General features: G+C 41.2%; 1 protein-coding gene across 4 annotated transcripts in view; it reads right to left on the minus strand.

The window, feature by feature from the left end:
• The window catches only part of klhl4 (kelch-like family member 4), a 41,390-nt gene that overhangs the window by 13,895 nt on the left and 2,046 nt on the right, over positions 1-25,449 (minus strand). The window contains exons 2-5 of one of the 4 annotated variants that reach the window (XM_084086002.1): positions 19,367-19,844; positions 5,730-5,897; positions 4,264-4,400; positions 3,620-3,816 (exon numbers count right to left, since the gene is read on the minus strand). In XM_084086002.1, coding sequence (XP_083942128.1) covers positions 3,620-3,816; positions 4,264-4,400; positions 5,730-5,897; positions 19,367-19,833 — 969 coding nt within the window. In that variant the 5' untranslated portion in view covers positions 19,834-19,844. Of the gene's footprint in view, positions 1-3,619; positions 3,817-4,263; positions 4,401-5,729; positions 5,898-19,366; positions 20,234-25,449 lie in introns of those variants that run through there. The other 3 variants (XM_084086003.1, XM_084086001.1, XM_084086004.1) reach the window with 3 other exon arrangements.

A 25,449-nucleotide genomic window follows, 5' to 3' on the forward strand; every position in this document is an offset into this window, starting at 1 on the left:
ACCCCTAACAAACCACAGCAAAGAAGAGGACACTGTCTACTACAGTGGTTCTCAACCAGTAGGTCGGGATCCCTACGGGGGTCCCCACATGATTTTGGGAGGTCCCCAGATGACAATTTAAGGACTTTTAAGACCTTTTAATACCAAAAATGTAATGCCTCAACACCTACATTCCAAGTGCTTATCAGGGTGGGGGGGTCCCCAGTTCAAATATGATTATTTGGTGGGGTCCCCAGTTCAGTTGAGAACCACTGGTCTACTAGACTGGTACTGTAGAACATCAAGGACATGAGCCTCCTCCGGAAGAACCATAGAATTTATATAAAAACTAGAGGACGGAAGCCTTTTATGCACTAAGCCACATTTGGCCACTAGTTCATTATTTGTGTATAAAAAAATCCCCTGTGGTCCTGGGGGTTGGGAAAAACTGCTTGCTCTGTCCCTTCCTGTAGAAGGCCTAAGTTTTGTCCAGTCCAGTATCTGTGTGTTTGTGTGTCAGAGAGGACAAATGAGTTGCCCTTTCAAGATTCCTGTTGTAGTCATTTATTCTTACAAGAACACCAACCTCTAAATGAAAAATTGTTTGTTGACCACAAACTTAGTCCAGACTGCTTCTCCACATTTATCATTGAAACTAAAAGTCAACTTAAAGCGATATATTTGTCGCCTTGATATAAGTGATATTGGTAATGCATACAACAACAAAATAAGGTACTTTATTTTATTGTAGCTATACTGTACATTTATAGGGGGTTATGCACTGTATACAGGTTTCCAAAATTGTTTGTTGTGACAAACCCACTCCTTCAACTCCTTTCACCACAATTTCCCTGTCAGCGCAGCATCTACTGTATATTCTGGGGGGAACATTAGCCAAAAATGGCAGATCTACAAGTTCAAAACACATCACAACGCAACGTGTGTAGATTGGCTACTTTTGCTATTTGGTGTAAATATAAAAAAGCGGTCCAAGTACAGAGCCAACTCAGGTCCAGTTTAGTCTAAAGGGTTTGAGTGGTTAAATGTCATTGGACATTGTTTCCACAGGACTAGTGAGAAGAGTGAGATGCAGGCTATGTTGATTATTTCTGTAGAGCAGCAGCATTATTCTCAAAGGTGTCATGCATAGGAGCTATCAAATGCCATTATCTTTTATAACATTAACATGGCCATATTACCATCTAGGGCAAACCAATGGTGTAGCATTTTTTATGTATTCTTATAAAATGATGTCATCATCATCAACCACAGCTTCTCTAATGAGTAACATCATGCCATTAATACAGGTCCCCCAAATGCAAACATAGCATGTACTGCATATATCAGAAATATATCCTGAACAGTGTATGAAGAATTTTCATTCCAATGGCAAAATGTAACTGGTACATATATGGAGCTTTAAGACAGATCATTTAGTTTTTCCCCAACATTTTGATGAGAGGAATGAACCATCACATTAATAAAAAGGCCAGCTCAGAGTTTTGTAGGAAATGTTCTCCATGTAATAGCTTGCTAGAGATTGATCTTCCATTTACTGGCCATAAGCCCAGGCAATATCACGACACTGGGTGGCTGCCTCTTCAAGGACACTGTCTCTGGACAGTTTCATTAGCGATGATGCAATATAAAAGACCTCGCGTTATACCTCTTTGTTACACCCAACATAAAAACAGTAGAAGAGAACAAATCCTTGACCGGGACAGTGACCTGTGCTTCCTCTTTGAACGAAGCGGCTTATTTATTGCACAGCCCAAATAACTTGGACAAATCAAACACTTGCTTTAGTGAGAGTGAAAGATCACAATTAAGGAAAAACAAGGAAGTTATTGATCATCAATCTGTAACAAATTACAGTGCCTCGAGGAGATCTATCATGAGAATAGGAATTAAGAGCTTTGCACGGACAGCCTTAATGAAATGAGGGACATCCATTGATTTATTGTGGAATTACGAAGGGAGACATACCGTCCAACTGTTTGACATTGCTGTAGACTGATTATTTGTAATTGCCATCCCCAAATTGCTGACAACAAAATTGAAAACATTAACTCAACCCACTTGTTTTAGAACTATTTAAAAGTATGCGTTCTCCGATGTGTGTAAACTAATTGAGTCAACCGCTTGGAAAACAAGATCAGTGCAGTGGAAGAGTATACTAATTGATTCAATTACCGGGAAAGGGTAACTGGCTGATAACTGTATTTTGGGGGGGAAACTTTTAAATATTTCAAAACATCAAGGCATCGAGAACCGTGATTATAATTCACTTTGCTATGGAGGCAACCAATACTGGCCAGTATGCTACTACAGTATAGTATAATGAATCCATCTTTTGGACCGGATGGTTCTTCAATTTTTTATATAATTGAATATAAATAACACTATAACTATAAAGATTGTAGAATTAATTTCACAATGCATAGGCTATATTCTTGACAGTGGACAGACAGTACAGTCAAACCAAATAACAAAACATCTCATTTTTAGAAAAACAACACTTTCACAAAGGAAAAGGATGTCAGATGTGAATCTCAACTGCCATGCCTGACAGGGAAAAACAGTCCTATCAAAACACAACCTGCTCCATTCAGAACCCAGAGGATGTGGTTCCAGGAAGCGCTGTGCCCTCTGTGTTCATTACTGAAGCCATTGAACAGGAAGACGGCCCTCTTGTGCAGTTCTGTGATTAGATTAACCTCTTGGTCCTGGATGAGGCCTATGTAAACACCCTGAGCAGATGTCCTTTAGGAGATAGCGCCTGTCTCACACTGTCACTTCTGCATGGCTAGAGAGATGTTATCTGGTGAATATGTGCATGGATCTCATTCCTGATGAAAACGCACCGCATGGCAATATGTATAGGATTGGCTTTTTTCGCAAGTCCTGTGTTCAATCCATGTGCTATTACGTGGTATCTCATAGTGACAGACACATAACCGAATAATATCAAGTGAAAGCATGAAACCTCTCAATTTCTATTCAAATGTGCACATAATGCATTCATGGAATTAGATATAAATAACCAACACAGCAACAGTTCATTCCTCCACAGGTCATTGAGGATTATTTAAATTACCAGACCTGAAAGCAGACGATAGTCACAAATAATACAAAGCATATTATCTATATCCATCCAGGACTGAGATGCTTGGTTAACCTGCATAATGCTGTTTGTATTATAATTAGGTAGGAGTCAAACTGGAGCAGAAAAATCATATTTTAACTTATTATTTTCTTTTCTTTTTTTGGGGTTGTTTTGCTTTCCCAGCAAGCAGAACCAGGTTTCATGTGGTTCATGCAGGCAATCACGAAAAGACTGTATCTGTACTACCACAAAAGGTTCATATTGACGTTGTAAAGGCCTGCAATTATACTCACTGACTTGAATTATGAATAGCATATGGAACTTAGTCAGTTTGAGGTGCTGTCCTGTAGGCTAATCCTCATTTGAAATTAAACACAGTAGCAATGGGGTTAAATTATTAAGCATAGTGGTAAAAAAAAAAAAAAACTTTCATTAGCATAAAATCCTTGAGGAAAATTACTTTCGGGATGCAGTTCCTTATTGCAAATAAATAATTTAGCATACCCAGCCATGTTAATGGCTTGCCCCACCTACCATGGTGTAGTTGTGAGCCACATTGAGCAGGTCGACGCAGCCCTGGGCATCTGCAAAGGAGCGTATTCCCAGGCAGTTTGAAGGATGGAGCTGCTTCATGAGGAAGTTGCAGCAAACCTGGATGACTTGGGAGAGCTGCAGGAGGCAGGCGGCTGCCAATAAACTCTCGATGTTCTCCTCCTTCAGCTCAAGGACACCTTCAAGGTCAGAACATCAAATGACATTTTTATGAGACGACCGTGCAGATGCTCAGCAAAACGAAAGTCATTAATTTGAGGTTTTACACTATTATCTTTTTTTTTCTTTTACAGTGAAGGTTCTTCAAATCAATACTTAATGAGGGCTTTATCGGCAGAGAATTCAGCTCAACCTCTTTATTTTCCTTAAGGAAAACCCAGCCGCAACAATCCACACTGCACAGCGAGGATTACAAACCATTATGACAACAATGGAGGAGATGCACACTTCCTTGCTATGATGAAGGAATAATACTTCCCCAAAAACCCATATGTTTCTCTGCATAATCCGAATGTTATCCATGGGCCAATGACATGTTGCATTATTGATCTGCTTTAATCATGCTTGCATATGGGAAATCCCATAACTACTTACAAGAGCCAGTGAATGTGTTTATGAGCACTCACCAGTGTAGGCGAAATGAACCAGGGATTTGAGGGCATCAGGATCTACTCCCTCCATTTTAATCTCCTCCTGTTTGGCCTCCCTCACATCGTTGGTGAACATCGCAGCAAAGTAATCCGACACAGCACTCAGCACCAATCTACCATCAATGACATGGACTACATTAAATGTTTGGTGAATTTACTTTCATGCGCATTTCTTTTGGTTTAACTCCATATTGAAGTGGCACGCATATCGTATCATTGTGCCCAATAAAATAAATCACAGCACACTTTGTTAAAAACAAAAGCTGTTGTGGTTCAGCCTAATAATTTCATGGAGTAATGTTTCTAATACTGATTTAGAGAGTTTGGGTGGTTTCACGCAACACTGGTTCTGTATGAGAGGCTCAACTGCTAAAATGCCCTCTGTTCTGCATGATGCCGTTCAAATTGTCAAAGGAAAAGATAAAAGAAATTAAACCATAAACAACAATTTCATATTATAATAACTACAACAGTCAGATTTCTAATTGGGTTTACGCCTTTGTCTGGTTCACAGAAGACGTTGGTTAATGCATGAGGACAAGAATAATCAGATGCTATTACAAGGAAATGAGCTTGCCAAGAGTGAAGATTACACCAAAGTCTATTTGTTATTCTGACAGGCATTAGCAAGTAATTTTGTTTCATGTGTTCAGCTGCAATTTGAGTAAAGTCTGTGGATCTCATATAGGCCTACAGTAGTTCATAAAACATCTGAAATAATCCTCTGTTACCCCTTAATGGAGAAATAAGGGGAGCTGGTTATTGGTGTTGATCCATGTGACAGTACAGGACAGTTATGCAGTTATGCTTTTACTTTGGTACATCCTGTGAGCAAGTAGAGCCATGTTCAAAAGCTAAGTTAGTTACTTTGAGTTACTTGTCCAGTCTAATCATTCCACTTTTTAGTTTCATTGGTCTGTTACAGAAGCAACCACAAGCAGCGGCCTCCGGCCTGTTTAATTCAGCCATTCAACCAAGGGGTGGATGGCTGCCCATATATTGACATCTGGATGAAATGAACCAGAGTGTTCATGTGCATCTCAAACATCATGTAGAGAGGAGAAGGGGAAGAGGTGTAATTTGATCAAGACATGCCATGCAGACAGGAACAAACCAGTGAACATGGATCTCATGGGGTAAGCATTAAACTTGTATGTGTTTACACATTTCTCCTGACAAACATCACCCATACATGCAAGTGTAAGAAAAGACTTTGCATCTCAAAAATCCCCTGCTGAGGTTCCCGAAGATAGTATGAATGATTAATGTTACAACGTCCTTTGGCATGCTCACTGTTGTGCAAAGTTCTGGAAACCATGCCTGAAGGCCCATATTGACACCCTATAACGAAGTTAATTCAAATTAGCTTCCGTACCTATTAGCTGATGCAGATGCGGGTGTAATTAATCAAATCAAAGCAGATGGTCACACAGACAACCAACCTGTGAGCCGGTATCTTATGATCCCCCGCTATCAAGAGGACATCACATAGCTGCTTGTGCTGGAGGTAGGTCTCCATCTTACGAAAAGTCTGTTCCGCATGATTTGTGGCCTGGAAAAACTCATCGGAGCCGTTGTTGTTCATCCTGGCGAAGGTGTTAAGTGCCAACCTGTGGAAGACAGGAGGACAATTGGTGAGACTAAATGAATGGACTGACGCCATGTGCTGTGTCTCTGTACTGTATGCATAAGCCTATCCCATCATTGGTTACGGATGTTGGCTACACAGCTGAATGTTTTTATGATTTAAAATGCGACACCTTTTGCACTTTTACACTTCTTGTTAAAGCAGAATCATTTAGTGAAAGAGACTTTCCTATAACCAGAAGGCCACAGTTTGATCCCTGCAGCAGCCAATACAGTACTGTACATCAACAAACATAATACTAGTGAGGTGTCTATGAACAGATACACTTCTGCCTCGATAAGAGTGTCCGTCAAAATGCTGAAACAATCTAACACAATTTTCCTTATACTAAAGGCACCACAGAAGACAGACGTTCTTGCTGCAATCAGCTTCCCACCACTGACGGTGAAGGAACTGTGAATGCAGAGCAGGGAGCCATGACTTAATTTCCATGTAAACATTTCAACACCTATTTACACAAATTAAAAGGTCACTGCGGGCAGAAAATAACACAGGGAAATGTTTATTTAGATCTACTGAATTAATTTCATTTGTTGTAATTTTTCTGTCCAAATTATGGGATGTTTGGAAATAATGCAGGCTGTACTGGAAATGATAAGAATGACATTCTCAGGAAACAATATGACTTGTTTGGACACGTACCGCTACGAGATCCTCTGTTCCCATTGGTGCATATGCATCATCAGCCTAAGCGGAAATTTAAACGGTTAAGGACTCAACTCCATACATAAGTGGATAAATAAACACTTTATTCCAAAGGGACAAGTAGCACCACAATCTGAGCTGTGTGTATGTGTGTGTGTGTGTGTGTGTGTGTGTGTGTGTGTGTGTGTGTGTGTGTGTGTGTGTGTGTGTGTGTGTTTATGTGTGTATGTTGGATTTTGACAGGGGGACAAACTTTGCGAGCAAGCTTCTTCCTCACAACATTCTAGTGAAGTGAGGCTGAGTCCCAGTCCCTACAGGCTGCTAGATCACAGGCTGTTTAACGTAATCCCTCCGACTCACAGCTAAATAATACAGGCCAGGCACGTTTTGGTGTCCTTCACAGAGCAAATCCACTCATTTGACATTTAGGGCTGTTTGTTACACTACATAAACAGATCTAAGCTACCTCTCCTGGGGAATTAACTGGCATCTAATGCCCCAGTGCTGTATAAAGATTCATCGTTCAAAAATGCGTTGTTTATTTTTTCCCCTTCTTTTTTGAGAAGGGGGTGAGCATGCAGAAAAGCAGAAAACTGTCATTGCTTTTTAAAGTTTTTGCTTCAAATTTCCATTTATGACAGCTTTGAGTCAGCAGCAGCATCAGCAGAGCTTCACTGACGTAAAAATACAAGCGTATTGACTATTCTACCAAAGTGTTAGTTTAATGCAGAGTTTTAAACCAACACTCAAAATGTTATTTTGTAGAATGCAGGTGCATTCGCACAAGTACACAGTAAAATCCTGATTGTTCATTTAACTTACAAACAGTAGAGTATACAAACAGACACTTACAGGACCATTTAGACTCCGAGTTAAATGAACACCCAGGATTTTGCTGTGTATGTATCACAGGCTGACATATTGCGAACAGCTGAGGAATTCGGACCACCGACTAGAAAGTAAGGGAAAAGGAGGGCGCTTATTGACATATTGATTAACACACCATCATAAACTTTTTAGTTTCAGTGTGTGCCTTCCTCTCCTTTGATTACCAAAAGCAACAGCATTTTCCCACAGGGAACAGTTTATATAGCATTCTGGTCACTGCCATACCCCATAGTGTAGTCTTTATTGGGATGCTTTATGCTAAATACAAGAGTAATTTATAGCCCTGTCACGATAATTCCCTACTGACTCTGGAGTCTAGGAGAGGGACACCGAACGGGACTGAATAAGCAATGGAACCGTAAAACTGAGATGCATTGCCTTTGTATTGGCTGCGAGGCATGCGGTAAGGATTTTTCATGCCTACCAATCTCATGGACACTAATTGCTTTGGTATCACGTCCTGGGGAGCAGTAAATTTCTCTGAAGTGTTTATTTTCTTTTCAGCAGTGGGTTGGTTTGTCAGAGGTGTAGCTCAACTGTTTATTGAGGCTCTAAAGCCCACAATGCAACTTACTCTAGAGAAATGTGCTATAGGGACATAACGTGACATTATAGGTATTATCTCAAACAGAGACTAACCGGGCATAGGCTAGTGCAGCTGCTGTATACAAACTACTTTAAAGTGTTAAACTAAAACTAAAACAGAAAGTGAAGAAGCTGTTTATGATATATCATAAATACATAAATATATTAAATGTTAATACAACAGACAGGTGTTAATTTCCCCAATTTGAGTTGTATACAGTTGTACACACTGTGTTCCTTTCAGTGACTCCCTCGTCATCTTGTCTCAACACCTTAGCCCAGACATCACACCATGTTGTGACTCATTGAATCTGAAAATAGACACTGCTCATAGTACCTCAAAACAGAAGACAGGTATTGTGAAATCACTGCTACTGTGTGAGGCTCTTCCCTGTATCACAGTGTCTTCTACACTGCTTTCAATTGTGTCCGGGTAGCTCAGTCGGTAGAGCTCTCGCCTTTGGACCACAAGGTCATGGGATTGTTCCAGGGCACCGGCAACTCAGCGTATGAGTAGCACAGCTTGGGTGCGGGCAAATATTCCCTCTAATTTTTCATCGGTCTGAGCAAACACTCAAATCCCCTGAGCGTTACTTCAGCAACTACTGAGCAACATCTGACGTGTACACTGTGGTCACCTTGACACCACCTGTCCAAGCTCAAACCTGAGATAATGACAAGTTATTTGGCTTAAGAATCTAATTACAGAATCATTTCTGTTGGATTACTAACACTTTTAATAAATTGTACTATAGGTCAGTTACAATGAAAATGAAATTTGTTATTATTATTCAGTATGTATATGTGAACACATGTAGAGGAATTCATGTCCCAGACTGGCTCCCAAACTATGTGGAACAAACTCCATATTGCAGTTAGAACTGCAGACTCGCTCCCACTTTTCCAACGCAATCTGAAGACTCGCCTCTTCAGACTCCACTTTAGCCCAGCACTTGCCGTAGCCTTGACGACCATGCAGTCTTATGCAAAGGTTAAAATAAATATAGATAGCATGTTATTTATTTAGACAGATGCCAGATTAATTTGTTGACCTGGCATCCTATAGTTTGTATAGTTTCATGTACACATTATTTATGTATTTATATTATAATGTTTTTTAGAGTTCTTGGTCCTAGATTACTGAGGCACTACACTGTCACTGTCTTATGTATTACCTTGTGTTTACCTTGCTTACTGTAAATTGCTCTGGATTAAGAGTGACTGCTAAATGCCTAAATTGTGAATTGATGTTTACAGAAATTAGCTGTATGTTCAACACACATTTTAAATTGTTTATGCCATACATAAAGAGCAATAAAAATGCATTGACATACTGACATATTGACATACATTGTTAGCCCTGGCTGAGAAGTACAGGCATTATGTTGAATAAAAGACAGTCCTAAAGAATATGTAGGCCTATAGCCTATGCTGGAGCATACTGTGTTGTATGTGCCAATGTACAGTAGTAGATGTGTGAATTTGGTTCCATTTGTACACTCGCAGTTAAATTAACACTGAGGATTATACGTAGATTGGAGTCCCAGAAATAAAAATCATATCAAATAGAAGTCAGTGGCAGAGTTGATATCAAATTGGGGGTCCTTGAAATTAAAAAGGTTGAGAATCACTGAGTTAAACTGTAGAACACAATCTAAATGTACAGATTTAAGTCTAGAGGTGGACTGGATTAACCTCGCGTCACCAGTCTTTCCACCTCGGAGGAAAGCCTGGTATGTGTTACTAAAGACCCATATGATCCGGTCTAGGCCACGCCTACTGAAAAAAAAAGAAGAAAAGAATCCTCTTTCCGGATTCTGCCCATCCGGTTTTGCCGTGCCGCTTTGTTTTGGTTCCCCAATCCCTATTTAAATGGAATAGAATTTCCCCGTGGGATAATACGGACGCTAAATAGTCTAAGGATAGTGCACGCACATTTATATTTAAAAAATAAGCTAAACTATGCCGCATCAAGGATTTTATTAGGACGGACCTATTTTGGGGTGACGTCTTTCCGGATCTGCCCATCCGGCCACCTGATGACGCGGATGACGCGCCTGGTGACGTAGAGTTACTTCCGCTCCCGACCGGAACATAGACACGAAAAGATATCCTGCCCAGGCTAGGACTGGATACAGGATAGGTGGGCACTAGGGACATCTGGGCACCTCTGTGTAAAATTGGCTATTTGGTCCAAAATGTTAAAATACAAAATATTTGAAAAATAGTCTTAAGTAATGTAGTAGCCTATACATGATTATGCATGATGTGAACATGCACAGTACATCATTTGAGACTTAATGTTATCCTTCAATTTCTTGTTGATGCCCCAAAATGACTGGATATACAGGTTTTGTAGCAATTTGTACGGAAATACAATTTATATTCCCTTTAGGCTATTGATTTATTGATTATTGATTATGCATTTAGTATTCATCTTGCTTCAGTTATATTAATATATGTATATACATATATATGTATGCTGATTTGTCTGAAAGTAAGAGAAGTAAATTAGTCTGATAATATGTCTTATGAGTTTAGTACACCCTCAGTGTACTTATTAAGCAGCAGGCTCACACAGCAAGGTCAAATAGCTATTCCTCTGTAGGCAAGCGGCAGACCTAGACAGCAAGACGACGAGTTATAAGGTGTTATGAACGCAAGGAGAATGTTTCTCGTATCAGGCGTCAGTATGCTGGCTAGGGTAGTGACTATGGCATTGGTTCTCAAAGTGGGGTCCGGGGACCCCCAGGGGTACTTGAGGGGGTTCCAGGGGGTCCCCAGCTAAATGATGGACAGGAACCAAATGGACCCTTATGGGTGTGTAACTCTGAGAGTGTACAAATGGAACCATATTTGGTTCCATTTGTACACTCTCAGAGTTAAATTAACATTGATTTTACGATATGAATTGGGGTCCCAGAGATATAAATGCCATTAAATGGGGGTCCGTAGCCTAATGCATGTCAAACTGGGGGTCCTTGAAATGAAAATGGTTGAGAATCACTGCTAGAGCCGTAAAAAATCTTCTCTTATGGGGGTGCCTGGCTTATCTTTTGAAATGGGGGTCCGCGGGCTAATAAGTGTCAATTTGGGGGTCCTTGACATGAAGAAGTTTGAGAAGCACTGGACTATGGCCTCGGCATATAGCAGTGGGCCTTCCATTCTCAGTCGATGAGAATGGAACACATGTTTATAGTTGGTCAGGGTGTCGCTGCTCTTGGACGCTGAGCGTGGAGCAGCACATTTCATAGTCAGGCAGAATTGACCTTCCATACTCAAGTGCTGAGAACACATCTTTTGGTCAGACAGAGGAATGTCAGTCCTCAGAATTATCCTAACAATGTGTATGTATCCTTGTAGAATCTGTAGTTAAGCTGCCCCAACATACAGATCTGTGTCAGACGGCCTTCCGAGACAACCGGACCCTGTCCACCTTTCCTTCCTCCATCTCCTTCCATCCCTTTTTCCTCTCCCTCTTCCTCTCTGTTATTTAATTATTATTCTCATTATTATATTAAATAGGAATTATTGTTATATTATTGTCATCTGTTGTATTTAATAAATCTACTGAAACCATATTTCAGTATTAACACTTCATTCTCTCACGAGGAATTATTGAATTTCCACAACAGGTTTTGTAGCAATTGTAGAAATATTAGACCTTAATTGTCCAAAATCTAAGCATGTTCTAATCATGTATACTATACTTTACTGTACTTCACTTAAGACCATATTTCAAATATTCATATATTTTTTTAACATTTTGGACAAATAGCCAATTTTTCATTGAGGTGCCCAGATGTCCCTAGTGCCCACCTATCCTGTTACCAGTGGAATGCATGAGAAAGGAGACGTTTATCCCTCATGCGGGACATTGCAGGACTGATGATAGATGAAAGTGCAGTTTTGATTTCGTACCTGGAGTCCAGCAATTTTGGATTGTGAATCATTCATTTCGTTCAGTCTCTTTGATGCGACGCAAAAGTTGAAGCGACTGTTTGTTTTTGTGCAGCGTCCGTGGCTGCAGGTGCACAAAACTTGTACTACTGTTGTTAACGTAGACTGCATGTTCACACTATCGGCGCGGTAACTTTTCAGGTGATGATGAACAACATTTGTTTTGATTCTCGTCTTGTAGCGACCGAACGATAGCCCCGCCCCCCGGCCACAGGGATAGACACGTGACACTTAGCAAGGCATGCTGTCTTCCTTTCCGCACTCTGTGTGTGTGTGTGTGTGTGTGTGTGTGTGTGTGTGTGTGTGTGTGTGTGTGTGTGTGTGTGTGTGTGTGTGTGTGTGTGTGTGTGTGTGTGTCTGTCTGTCTGTCTGTCTGTCTGTCTGTCTGTCTGTCTGTCTGTCTGTCTGTCTGTCTGTCTGTCTCTCTCTCTCTCTGTCTGTCTGTCTGTCTGTCTGTCTGTCTGTCTGTCTGTCTGTCTGTCTGCCTGCCTGCCTGCCTGCCTGCCTGCCTGCCTGCCTGCCTGCCCGCCCGCGTGAGTGCGTGCGTGCGTGTGTGCATGCTGAGCATTGTAGCAGAATTGTGCTGGAAATATAGAGAAAAACAATTTGGTACAGGCAGGCTACGTGTTTTACACAAAAATAATTAGAAAGAAGTTGCCAGTTGTTTTTACCTGACCTGGCATCCCTATTTTGGGCATGTCATTAGAGGTGAAGATTTGGAATGTTTTTTTGTTTTTTTTTTGTTTTTCAAGTATCAAAAATAGCAGATTTACAAGCTCACAACACATTGCGATGCAATGCGTTTGCAGATCAGCTTGCTGCACTTTCTGTGCAACACTATAAGACTGTGACTAGGTATAAAATAGGGCTGAAGTGGTTAAATGTAATTTGACAATGTCATATTGATCATATCTTGGCTTGATGCTTAACGCACTTGACATTTAAAAGCTGTCAGTGTTCTGACTCTGTCAGCAGGTATTGCCATCATCTGTACTGAACAAAGTTAAACAATGTGGTATTATACAACTCTAATTAATGTGTGTGCCCTGTGTCTGATTATGCCTCTCTGGTGTTTGGGCTTCATACACGTTGCAACACCATGTCTCACAGAGCTATTTGATATTTTCTGGGAGTCCATAAATGCAATTCAGTTTTGGAGTGGAGATGTTGGATGGGAACACCAGACATAAATGTCAAATGCTTCGGCTTTGGAATAAACATGTGAAGATGTCTCTGATCAGAGACTCTCTAAAAATATATTTAATTGGGACATTTTGCATGGTCATCCTTGGGCTAACAAGCTGAAATGTTGAGGACTAATTTCACATATGTGCAACTATACAGTGAAAACAATTATTATTAGTAGTAGTAGTAGTAGTCGTAGTACTACAGTAGTAGCATCTGAATGATTTGTCATTCATTTTTCTGAACAGGTTACTTTGCAATGTTCAGGAGATGTCGTGGTGCTACATGTTGTGAGCTTGTAGACCTGCTATTTTCAGTGCACGGCACTGCCGCACAACTATGTATAAATCAGGCTTTACAGCTACGCAGCTAATATAAATAAACAGAATTAGATTGTTCTGTCTCTTCCTGTGCTCAGTAGTCTTCTTTACTTGATTTAACTGTTCTGAAACTGCCCTTCTCAATAACAGGCCATAATGTTTCAAGATGTGCTTTTTGTCAGCCCAGATTAGCAGGCAGCAGTAAAGGTCATGAGTCAGATGTCTTACTGGGCCTCGAAGTCTTATTCCAACTAGCGTCAACTCCAACCCTCCACATGAGGGAATGCCACGCCTGCCTGAACCAAATGGGGAAAGACTCTTTCGAAATGGATTAGCACAGCCTATTGTCCCTCAAGGCGGTGGAATTGCTGGGTTGGGATGAGAATCCAACAACACAGACAAAGCCCGGTGTAGCATATGCCAAGTCTGTATATTTCATAAGAACTTGCTGGCTCTGCGCTCTTATGCCCAGTATTCAGATTTGTGCAGAGAATCACTGTACTGTATGAATTTACTGTAATCGCTTGATCGTCAGCAGTAGTACTGAGATGATTGCTCTGCGCTGAAACGATTTTGTACTCTTCACACCATACTCACTCATTCAGCAAGGTTGACAGCGGACATTCTTTTTCTGATATAATTTGTTATAGCTGACATGCAAGTATGTGTTTGAAATTGATAGTGACGGGTGAAATGTAGCTGTACACAAAAAAAACATTTATTTTGATGTTTGAATTCCACCAGCAATATCAATTTCGTAAAATGGCCGACAGCCCCTTATCATTACAGTGTAAAATTGCTACAGCCAATAACAGAAATGAAATATTGCCCCCTTATACCTTGTCCCTTCTGCCATTTCAAAACCTTACACATTATGATGTAATGTCATGTCAGCATAATTTCTTCACTCCACCTTGATAGATAATGCACAGCACCTCTGGTGTGATATTGATTAATATTTTGAGCACTGCACTGTGTGAAGAGGGGGTGGGCCTTACCCGGCTGAATTGTAAAGTCATTAGTTAACAGATCTGTACAGCTGGTTGTTTATGGAATTCTGATCAGTTGAGGTGGAACTTCTCTTTGACAGCAATTGGGAAATGTTTTTGCTACCAGAGAGTCCTGTACACTTAAAAACAGAAGAGGCCTTTTTTCTGCTGCTTATGTGTAGCATTAATACAAGTATGGGGAATGGTGGCTAGATAGTATTCCTAGTGGTATAGTATCTTTTACTTCCATGTTGAAATTTGAAGTCCTTGTTTATTAGATTACCTAGGATTACACTCTGTTGAGAAACTCGGTGGAAACTGTGTGAGAGTGAATTATGTGTATCTGGGGGAACAAGACTACAAGTGTGTGTGCTCGCGCACGTGTGTGTGTGTGTGTGTGTGTGTGTGTGTGTGTGTGTGTGTGTGTGTGCGTGTGCTCGCGCACGTGTGTGTGCGTGTGCTCGCTCGCACGCGCGCGCGTGTGTGTATGTGTGTGCTCGCACGCGCCTGTGTGTGTGTGTGTGTGTGTGTGTGTGTATGTGTGTGTTTTTGTGTGGGTAGGTGGGTGGGGGGCTGTACATGAAAAATGTGCAGATCTTAGCAGAAAGCTCCTTGAGTTTGATGATGGCAGTTTAAACCCTATAGACTATGCCTCCGCCAACATCAGCAGATTGTCTATAATTTAACACTGCCTGAGATGGGTTAGAAAATAAGACACTAACAAATAGTACACATGTATACATACTGACCCTAAGCATTTTAACTACAGTATAGCATAGTACTTCAAAGTCCATCCGCACGCACGCACGCACGCACGCACGCGCACGCACACACACACACACACACACACACACACACACACACACACACACACACACACACACACACACACACACACACACACACACACACACACACACACACACACACACACACACACACACACACACACACACACACACACACACACATTGGACTGAGTTAGTTCATAGAGTATATACAGAACACCTATCTTAATTTCTCAAATACATTTCTCACCCAATAGGATATAATTTATTGCAGTGGCCCTACTCTCACTTTGATAGCAAATGTTCTGCTTGACCATAATTGACCATGGCTCCATGGTTCTCTTTCCATTCAAATTGCTGAATGCGACACAGCCTGAGGACACTATTAGACTAAGCCATGGCCCTTGTTAATAGTATGCATGCAACTTTCATGGAAAGCTGTGTCAGGGAATATTTTTCTTTGAATCAGGTCCGTTTGTGGAAAATGACTGATACTGATGTGAAGTGAAACAAGAAAGAGTGTCCTGCATATGATCACCCTGCACTTCACAACACAATTTAGTCTTTTACAGATATACCGTAGATTAGAACTGCAAAAAAAATGTTATAAAACAACAACACATGGCTTCATCTTCATCTTTCACAAAACACTACACCTTGTTATTGCTGAAATATGCAAACAGACGTAGCAGCGCTGGACAACTTTCCCCATCAATGGATGAATCACAAAACCTTCTCTCCCATAAGGATAGTGCTACAGATTACAGGATATTTTATTCCTTAAGTTACCGCGTCATAAGGATGCCTCTGTCATTAAGTGTCACTCTCAAACTGAGACCCCATAAGCCTCGTGGTGCTATGAAACATTCAACGAATATCTGAATTACTGCTGTTGACAGAGGAGAAGGTGGTGGTATTTCTTTTCCAAGGCATTGGCGAGGGAATTGAGATATCATTCAAACTAACAGCCCGCTGACTCAAGCCTCTGTTTGTGTTTATGTGGGGAGAGAGGTCAGGGTTTCCATTCCATTTGGGTTAACTCCTCCTGTCATATCCACTGACAATGATGGGGATGAGAGAGTCATGAGCAAAGGACAAATACAGCACTGGAGAGCAAGTAAGTATTTTCAGTCGTCACTGCACTGTTGTTGAGAGGTACGTAGTTGTGCTTAATACTTGAATATTTCCATAAAAATAAAAGTTTGGCAAACGTGTTCGGACCTAAATGAGAAGGCAACTTGAGGAGAACAGAGGCAGAAATCAAGAATAAAGTCATGGATTACAGTATGAATTCATGCAAATCAGTCTTTGCAGACTTTTATGTTATCTTTGAGAAATGTAATGTTTTAAAGGTAATCTTTATACATTAACCTAATACAGTGAATTAATAAGGAACTACTAAACTCAATACAGCTGTTAAAGAGAGATATAAGAGGTTAATGCTTTGAAGACATCCTTCTTGACTGTACATTTGATACTTAATGTTTAATTGTGGTAGTTAAGTATTTCCAAATTAAGTATGCAGTCATTGTTGATGTTGATGGTGATAAGGCAAATGAATGAAAACAGAGGAAACTAAAGCAATGAAATGGTAAGTGATGGAATGGATTTATTCAAGACATTCTGTGTGAAAACGGTGACTCTAAGGCACAAACCCCTAACTGACTGACACACATTTTTCAGGCTATTGAAAAGGGGTCTAAAAAATTGGGTATTTTTCACTTGCAGCATAGTTCATTTCTAGATATAGCCTCAGAGATTGTGACAAATTATGTGTCAAGGATTTATGAAGTGAGACGTAATAGGGCCACCCAGCTGCTGGAGTAAATGAATGTGCATATATTGGTGATATCCACACATCTGCTTAGCCCACAACCAACATGCAAGCCATGGTGCAGTATGTCACACATTCAGGCCTAATTCACTGTTTAACTTAGCATGTCCAGAGATATACATTTATTGTTTATGACCCTGCTTATATTCAATACATGATTTCCAACTAGTAGTACAGTATTTCATATTTAATGAGCAGTTGCCGTTTCCGTTGACATGCAATGCTGATGGAAAAGTAGCTTGTAAATTTGTATTTTCCTGATTATAGTTCATGTCAAACTACATTACGCTGCCATTCCTGCCACGCTTTACTGATTCAATAAATGCTGTGCCACTAAATCATCAGGAAAAAAAGGAAAACCACCTCCCTGATTCAATAATTATGTAAAACAGATGCTGACAGGGTAATCAATTTATTTGGATGAAAGAAGAGAGTGATGTCAATATGCTGAGTGATTTATTACCATTCTAGAATAAAAAGTGAATTCTCGATAAGCATTTTTATTTATTAGCATAGGGGTTGGGTAAAATTGTGTAGAAAAATATCTCCAGCCCAACACGAAATTAACAAGAGTTTGCAGGTTTTCTGCCTGTTGGTTATTAGACATATATTCTAACAGTTTAGCAAGCACAGCTTTGCCAAGGATACTATCCCAAACAGAAAATAATAAGTTTAATGTTTAGGTAAATATGGTCACTAGGTAGTGTGGTATTTTAGAAGGCTAGTGTGAACTCAAGGACCCCAAGAGTAGAGATGTACAGAATCACTACATTTTTACTGGGAGGCACATGTTTAATGCATGCACCCTTTTCACACAGGGATCCAAAAACATGAACATCTGCCAATTATGGCAACACGAAAGGCAGAACGCACAGCAGATACCAAAATCGCAGTATCTTAGTTCAGAATAATTCATGTCCTATTTGGGGCATGCAGCCATCCACTGCCTGTGGCATTCATTTCATCCAGAATGGTGCATACTGTATTTAATCGCATCAGGGTTGTCATAAAATCAAAAGGACAGGTTCATTTTCATTTTGCTCATTGCATCACCAGGTGCACAGAACAAAAGCGCCAGGCACAGAGGCGAATACAAGGACCAATCACCTTAAAATGCCACACAGACTAGATAAAAGAAAAGCAAGTCCTTTCATCCTTGATGACAGGTGCTTTCAGTGCTCCACCAGACATCACACACGCACCCTGCACTAGCAGCACCTGTTTACTTCCTGTAATGAAGACACAGTATCATGCAAAAGAAAGGAGAGAGAGAGAAAAACAAAACCTGGAAAAGCAGAGGGAAGCGGGCAATTAATGCCAGAGTAAAATGTCCAAGGAGCTAAAACTTTGATTTTGGGGATTAGAATTATTGAAATAAAATGTAAAAGCCTGCAAATATGCCCAGAGCTGCAATGGCATTTCATCGCAATGATGGTGGAGGAGGAAGAGATTTGGATAATTCCTGTGATTGCCGTCCCTCCTCTCTCATCTCTTTATAGGTCCAATGTGTTACTTGATATAATGGCTCTCTCCCACAACCCACTTTTACAGTTACTGTGATTGAATGCATTAACCTGCTGCTGTGTAAAATGTGAATAATGCTCAGAGGAATCAAGCAGAGGTTTCCTCCACATGATATCTGCCAGTGCCCTCACAACACCGGCATGGGAGCACAAAATAAAATAAAAAACAATGAATAATTAAGAGCATGTTTTATTGTGTTGCCGTGCCTATATAGCACACAGTGGAAACTGCGACTGAACTGTCCCCAGGTGAGCCATGGTCGCAGCTGCTGAGCCAGGCTTTAATTGGGAAATGATAGCAGCACAGCTAATTTGATCTCTGCTTAATTAAAGGGCCTGCATGCAGAATGGCACCACGAATACTGAATGAAGTTGAAACACCGCAGATAGAATGTATACTGTGCAAGAATTGGATTCCTGAAAACTGTAGGAAAAAAAAACTTTACAATTTACCAGTCTTGTGCATGCTGTATAGGCTTGAAGCAAATGTCTACACACAACAACAAATGATTGCTTCTGTTAATGCTTCTGCCTTGGACACCAGACTTTCTCTTTGCGAGCAACACCATTCTCTACATTCAACAGTCTATTCTCATTTGGTGCATCCCTACGAAAGGCACACGTTTCCATTTACCACTATCTAAATCAGATTTCTGCCGAATTCGATGTCTTCCCGGAAACTAGTCTGTCTCTTCCATCACATAAGAGTCATACCTTTCTCTGGCTTCCGCCTCCGCAGGGTCCTCGTTGCTGCCCTTCACATTGTCTTCACTGCTCTTGGTGTCCTCCTTCCTGGTGACGCTGGGCGACGAGGCGGTCTTAGGGGGCTCCTCGCTGACCTGGAGAGTGTGAATGGTGTTCTGCTGCTGGTGGTGCCATGATTGATGACCCGTTCTGACATAGACTGGCGTGGGCCCCGGCGTGGGTGCCAGGATGCTGTGGACAGGACTGTTCTTCCGGAGTCCTCCTCCCACTCCACCCCTGTCCCGGGAGTGACTCTTCAGTCGGCCCTGTACGGGGGTCCCTCTGTGGTCTAAGCCATCCTGCTGGATGTAGCCCCCCACGCCACCTCCACCTCCTCCGCCGCCGCCGGCCGAACCCTGGGACGAGTGGCTGAACCAGCGCCAGCGTAGCCTGAGGATCTGCTTCACGTCAAAGTCCTTCTTCCCCGACACGGACATCCTCCTTTCAGCTTGGAGATGAACGTGGGGTGCCCAAAAACATGGAGGAGGAGCAGAGGAGAGAAGACCCTTGGTTTCAGTCCTGGCTGAATTCAAAGTGCCTCCTCTCTCTCCTCTATTGTCTCAGTAGTACTACCAGCAGCAGCACCACCTCCTCGTCCGCCTGCACTGTCTCCTCCGCTGCTGTCAGAGGATAAGGAAAACAATCCTCTGCAGCTTTTGTTCCTGTGCCTGTGATTACAATCCTGCCTCCAACTCTCCCTCTTTGCCTCTCTCTCTCTCTCTCTCTCTCTCTCTCTCTCTCTCTCTCTCTCTGTCTTTCTCCCTCTCTCTCTCCTCTACTGCTGCTGTTTCTGTGTGCCGCTGCTGCTGTGCTGCTGGAGTTAATGCACATGCATGATCCTCGCTCCCTCCCCTTCTCTTCTCTCCTCTCTCTCTCTCCCTCTCCCTCTCTCTCTCTCTCTCTCTCTCTCTCTCTCTCTCTCTCTCTCTCTCACTCTCTCTCACTCACCCTTGCTCTCTGACAGATAGAACACATACACGCACTGGAAATGAAATGAGGAAAATATCCCAAGCCCTGCCCAGTCCCCTCAGCTATACGACTGTACCGCCTGATGATGTTGGGGCTGCCTGCTCTCTTGCCAAAAGAGGGGGGGGGGGGCAGGGAGCCAGCATGATGAGGTCACACCTTGGGAAAGTAAATCATCGCTTGGTCTATAGGACGGAAAGAGGGACTTACTGCACTAACACCTAACACTACGCTATCTTTACCCTGTTAGAAGAAGCTCATCGGGACAAATGGAATCATATGTGAGCGTGTCCACATGTGCACGCCCGCACTCACACATGCATGCACACGCACACACACACACACACACACACACACACACACACACACACACACACACACACACACACACACACACACACACACACACACACACACACACACACACATGCTCATGCGTAGACATGTGCATACATTTATTTTGTTAGTGATTCTCCTTCACAGAAACAAAAACACATCCACAGACTCACACAAACAACGTTGCACACACACACACACAGACACACACACACACACACACACACACACACACACACACACACACACACACACACACACACACACACACACACACACACACACACACACACACACACACACACACACACACACACACACACACACACACACCTACACAATTGTACGTGGGCTCTGCTATCCTCACATCAAACAGACTCCCAAGAGGGAATGTCTCACTGCAGGTAGCCATGCAGAAAAAATATTCACCCTCTAGCCCTGCGTCTTCAAAAAAAAGCGGGGGGGAGAAAAAAAGGGAAAAAAACCCTGTTGACTACATGAGAAGTGAAAAACTACATACTGATGAACCATTCAAGGTCAGTAAGCTGCCTCTTCCCCAGTCAGGGCTTCAGAGAAACCATCTTGCATCTCGGGAAGAAATTCCATGTCAGGCGTACATAACAAACCATGCTCCAGTGTGTGCATCACAGCTGTATTATACCTAATTGAAATACCATAAAGCTTTACAATGGCTTTGATAGCTAAAAGGACTGAGGCAACATGCAAGGTAATCTGAGGTCATTCAGTCAAGGCCAACAGCATGGCTAGCGTCTGGATACTGTCGACACATGTGGTACTGTATCTACAGTCAGGGCTGTCATACGATGGTGTCCAATGCTGAACATAACAGATCTACAAGTTCACAAAGTATGGCCTTGCAGCACGTCATGAGCTTGTAGATCTCCTATTTCTGGCACGGAACACCGTCATGTGACTATAAATCAGCCTTTAGGGTGTGCTGTACACTACAGGGTATTCTGTCACTAACGCTGGATCTGTGGGCTCTAAGTGCTTTATTACAAATCAGCTGTCAAAGGAAACTGTACATGCCCACAGGGTAAGTGAGGAAATTGGATTTCAAAATGGATTGCGAACCAAGAGGGCTCGGTGCAGCACAACATACCACGACGCAACAAGATCTATTGTAATCTCCTGCCACTTTAGAATCATCTTGTGGCTTGTGCATCCCTAAACATGGATGCTTTTGTCACTGCTGAATGTGCTTCATGTAAAGTAAACTAAGAAGGAATGTTTGGTCACTGTGACTGTTACATTTACCAGATCGACAGACCATCTCCTTAATGACCTTAATAACTATTTTAAATTGTATTCAAATATCCTTAGTTTTTTCTTTGTGCTCATGTTTTGTGTAAAGACTATCAATTGGCTTGTCTAATTTGAAGTTCAACTTCACCAAATAATATTAAAATCATTGAAAACATTGCACTTGCTGAACTGCACATCTACTCAAAAAGACCCATCTTCCATGACATTGGTGTGAGGAGAAGGTTGAAGACAGTCTATTAAAATAGTAGACCTTATGCTGCAGTATCTCATCTGCCTCCGTTGCCTCATGTAAAAGAGGGATTTGGAAGCATAGATACTGGTTGTTACAGTCAATGGTTTATTCATATGATGTCTTATCAGTTGAAAGTCATATTCAAGGGCTAAAAATATTAAGCAAATTGCCTCTGCTACCACTGCCATCTGCTTGAAGCCTCTAATATGACTGTATAGTATTATTTACGTTATGAAACAATTTTATGGGTAAAGAACAATCTGAACCAACCTATACCGGCGGTATGGCATGTTTAGCCCAATGACAACTCACGGTATACTTAAAGGTAGGGTAAGTGATATACTTTGGTTAAAATAAGTGATGAATAGCTCTATATTCTGATAGTACTCATCGCTATAGAGTGTTTGTTCAGTAAAGGAGTCTCCCATCTCTCCAGCTCTTTATTATTATTATTTCGTCACCTACCTGAAAATGTACTATATTCTGTTTACTCAAGAGCTGGAGAGACCCCTGTGACCGAACAAACGCTCTGTAGCAATGATTACTATCAGAATATATAATACTTTAATCTTTTTAACAAAAAAAAATATCACTTACCCTACCTTTAAGTTGACATTAATGATGACCATTTTCCAAAGTATATTTTGGATTGTCTGATGTTCAAGAAAGCCACTGGATGCAATACATTTTGCAGAGACTTGAAAATTGCTTAAAGGACGACTTCACCGATTTTCAACCTATCTTCATATAATTGGTCCTCACTAATACTCATGATAAAATGGTACCATTTTTTTCTACTCGGTCTGTGTCTCAGAGGAGGGCTGTGGACAGTTCAGAGTCCCGTCTACCAGTGACATCGTCATTGGGGAATCCAAGCTAATAGAAACTGCAGGCTTACTATTCCTGGAAAGTTGCAATGCAATAAAAGAAGCCATTGTTCTCGTGTTAATAAAAATCTAAATAAGAAATGTGAAATCTTGTTGGGAAAAATAATCATGCCTAACGATGATGTCACTGGTAGACAGGTTTCTGGACTGTCTACAGCCCTCCTATGAGACACAGACCAAGCAGAAAAAAATGGTACCCTTTTATCATTAGTTTATTATTAGTGAGGACCAATTAAATGAAGATAGGTTGAAATTCGGTGAAGTCGTCCTTTACGATACAGCAGGCAATCCAACACGGTAATATACAGTAATTGCAGGGATTGTTTTATTTGTAACATTATTCTTGTGTTTTAATGCATTTAGATGCAGGGATTATTTGAAAAGTGTATCTAAAATTTGTCTCTGAATATTTATATATGGGAAAAATTGCGAGAGGGGGAGCTGAAGGAAGTTTAGCTAAAGTGAATGTGTACCCAAGTTTGGTCCCCTCATATTTTCCCTTAACACCACATTTTGTCACCGAAAAGACGATCTACAAGTTCACGACACGTTGCACTGAAGCTTGCAGATCTGCTTTTTTCACCGAATGTTGGCCTATTTTTGTTTGCCTGCTATGGCACGCCCAGAAGAGGGACGCTAGAGTGCATGTGGTCAAAATGTCTACAGTACTGCTCACAGTCTTCCCTTTGCATCTTTGGTGCTGAATCTGCTGATTGTAAAAGTCTTTTCAGGAGGCCAAGCTGGAGAGTAACATTCTTATTCTTGTCATTCACAGATATGCGCTTCATTAGGAACAAGCCTCCCTGAGCTTCATTGATGTCTTTCCAGCTGGCTAGACCTTCTATCTACTATACTGCCTGAGATTGATTCACATGTGATAGTCGAGCTTGTTGTTCATCACACATCTATCACAATCCTTTTAATGTGTGACAAAGATGTCCCCAATGCACTGCAGAGACAAACACAGAGGTTACTAAAGAGGCAAGGAATTCCCCCTGAATTAAAATAAGTCCTGAGACGTGGGCCATAACACATTGTGTTAATGCATTATTTAAATCAGATCTGCGTTGGGGACTGTGCTGTGGTGTGTCTAGAATTGTGTAGAGTGCATGTATCACCCTTTGTTTTCATCCACATGGTTGCTTGTGAGCCAATGGGAATGGGGCTTTAAGCTTAATACCCTTATTTATATGGTTGAGAGGCACCACGACTGAATTATTAAACAGGACCTTCTCTGCCTGTGAAGACTGCTATTTTTGTATTGTGTTTTCGTTGCTTGTTGCTTGTTTTGAATTAAGTCTCTACAGTTACAGTGTGAGGACCCCCTCGAAAACGAGATGCTGCATCTCAAGGGGCTTATCCTAGTTACATTTCAAAAATAAATAAACTATATTAAGTGTCAATTTAACTCACAGGGTGTACAAATGAAACCAAATAGACTCTTGGCCTTCTGGGTCAATTTGCACATTAAGCTAAATTGAAACTAAGGATTTTACTGTGTATTCACCCTGTTACCCTGTCTATGCCTTTGAGTTTTCCAGTTGTGTGAAAAGGAATCGATCTTGGTTTGCTGCTGATCCTTTGTTCTCTAGAGGCTATTATTTCTCAATAGATTTATTACTTCTTAAGCCAATACCAAATACATTTTTCATGATAGAAATGATGTGTGTCAAGTCAGATAGCCCTTCTGTGCTGTGTGCATGGCAATAACACTGTAATTGTTGTTTGGTGGTTACTAATATTGAAATATATGGCAGTTATTGATCATAAACGTTTGAGAAGTGCCTTGGATATTATTGTTTCATATGTGTGGCAAATATTGCCACTTATGATTCATAGTAAGTGCTGTGCATGCTGTAATTATGTTCTATGTACAAAGAGTCAGATAAACTAACCTAATTTCCTGTCCCACAATGGATCAGCATTCAACATATAATTCAATATTTTCTGTTAAAACTGAACATTGAGATTGTTGTTGCCTATGGTTCGGGTGAAATGTGGTGACTGTAATAAACGTATGCTCTAGGTTTGCAAGTATGCTGCCGCTCCACAGGAGGTATCCCCCATGTACAGATCTGTTGGCACAGTCATTAATCATGAAACACCTTGGCCTTAATTGTGCACATTAATTGATGGAAAGGGGGCTGGGTGACACTTTCATAACCCCTCTGTTGTTGTTGTTTTGGCACTTCCCTTATGAGTCAACAAACACGTATTCATAAATGCATTTGATCAGAATTATCTTGAAACATCTTTTGGCTTTTTAATTGTTGCCCAAAATGACATGTAGATACGTCTTCACACTCATCTTATATCGTCTTATATATCTCATGGCGTCAAAGTAC

The sequence above is a fragment of the Gymnoscopelus microlampas genome (assembly GCF_963454915.1).
Source record: "Gymnoscopelus microlampas genome assembly, chromosome: 18".
Classification (NCBI taxonomy): Eukaryota; Metazoa; Chordata; class Actinopteri; order Myctophiformes; family Myctophidae; genus Gymnoscopelus; species Gymnoscopelus microlampas.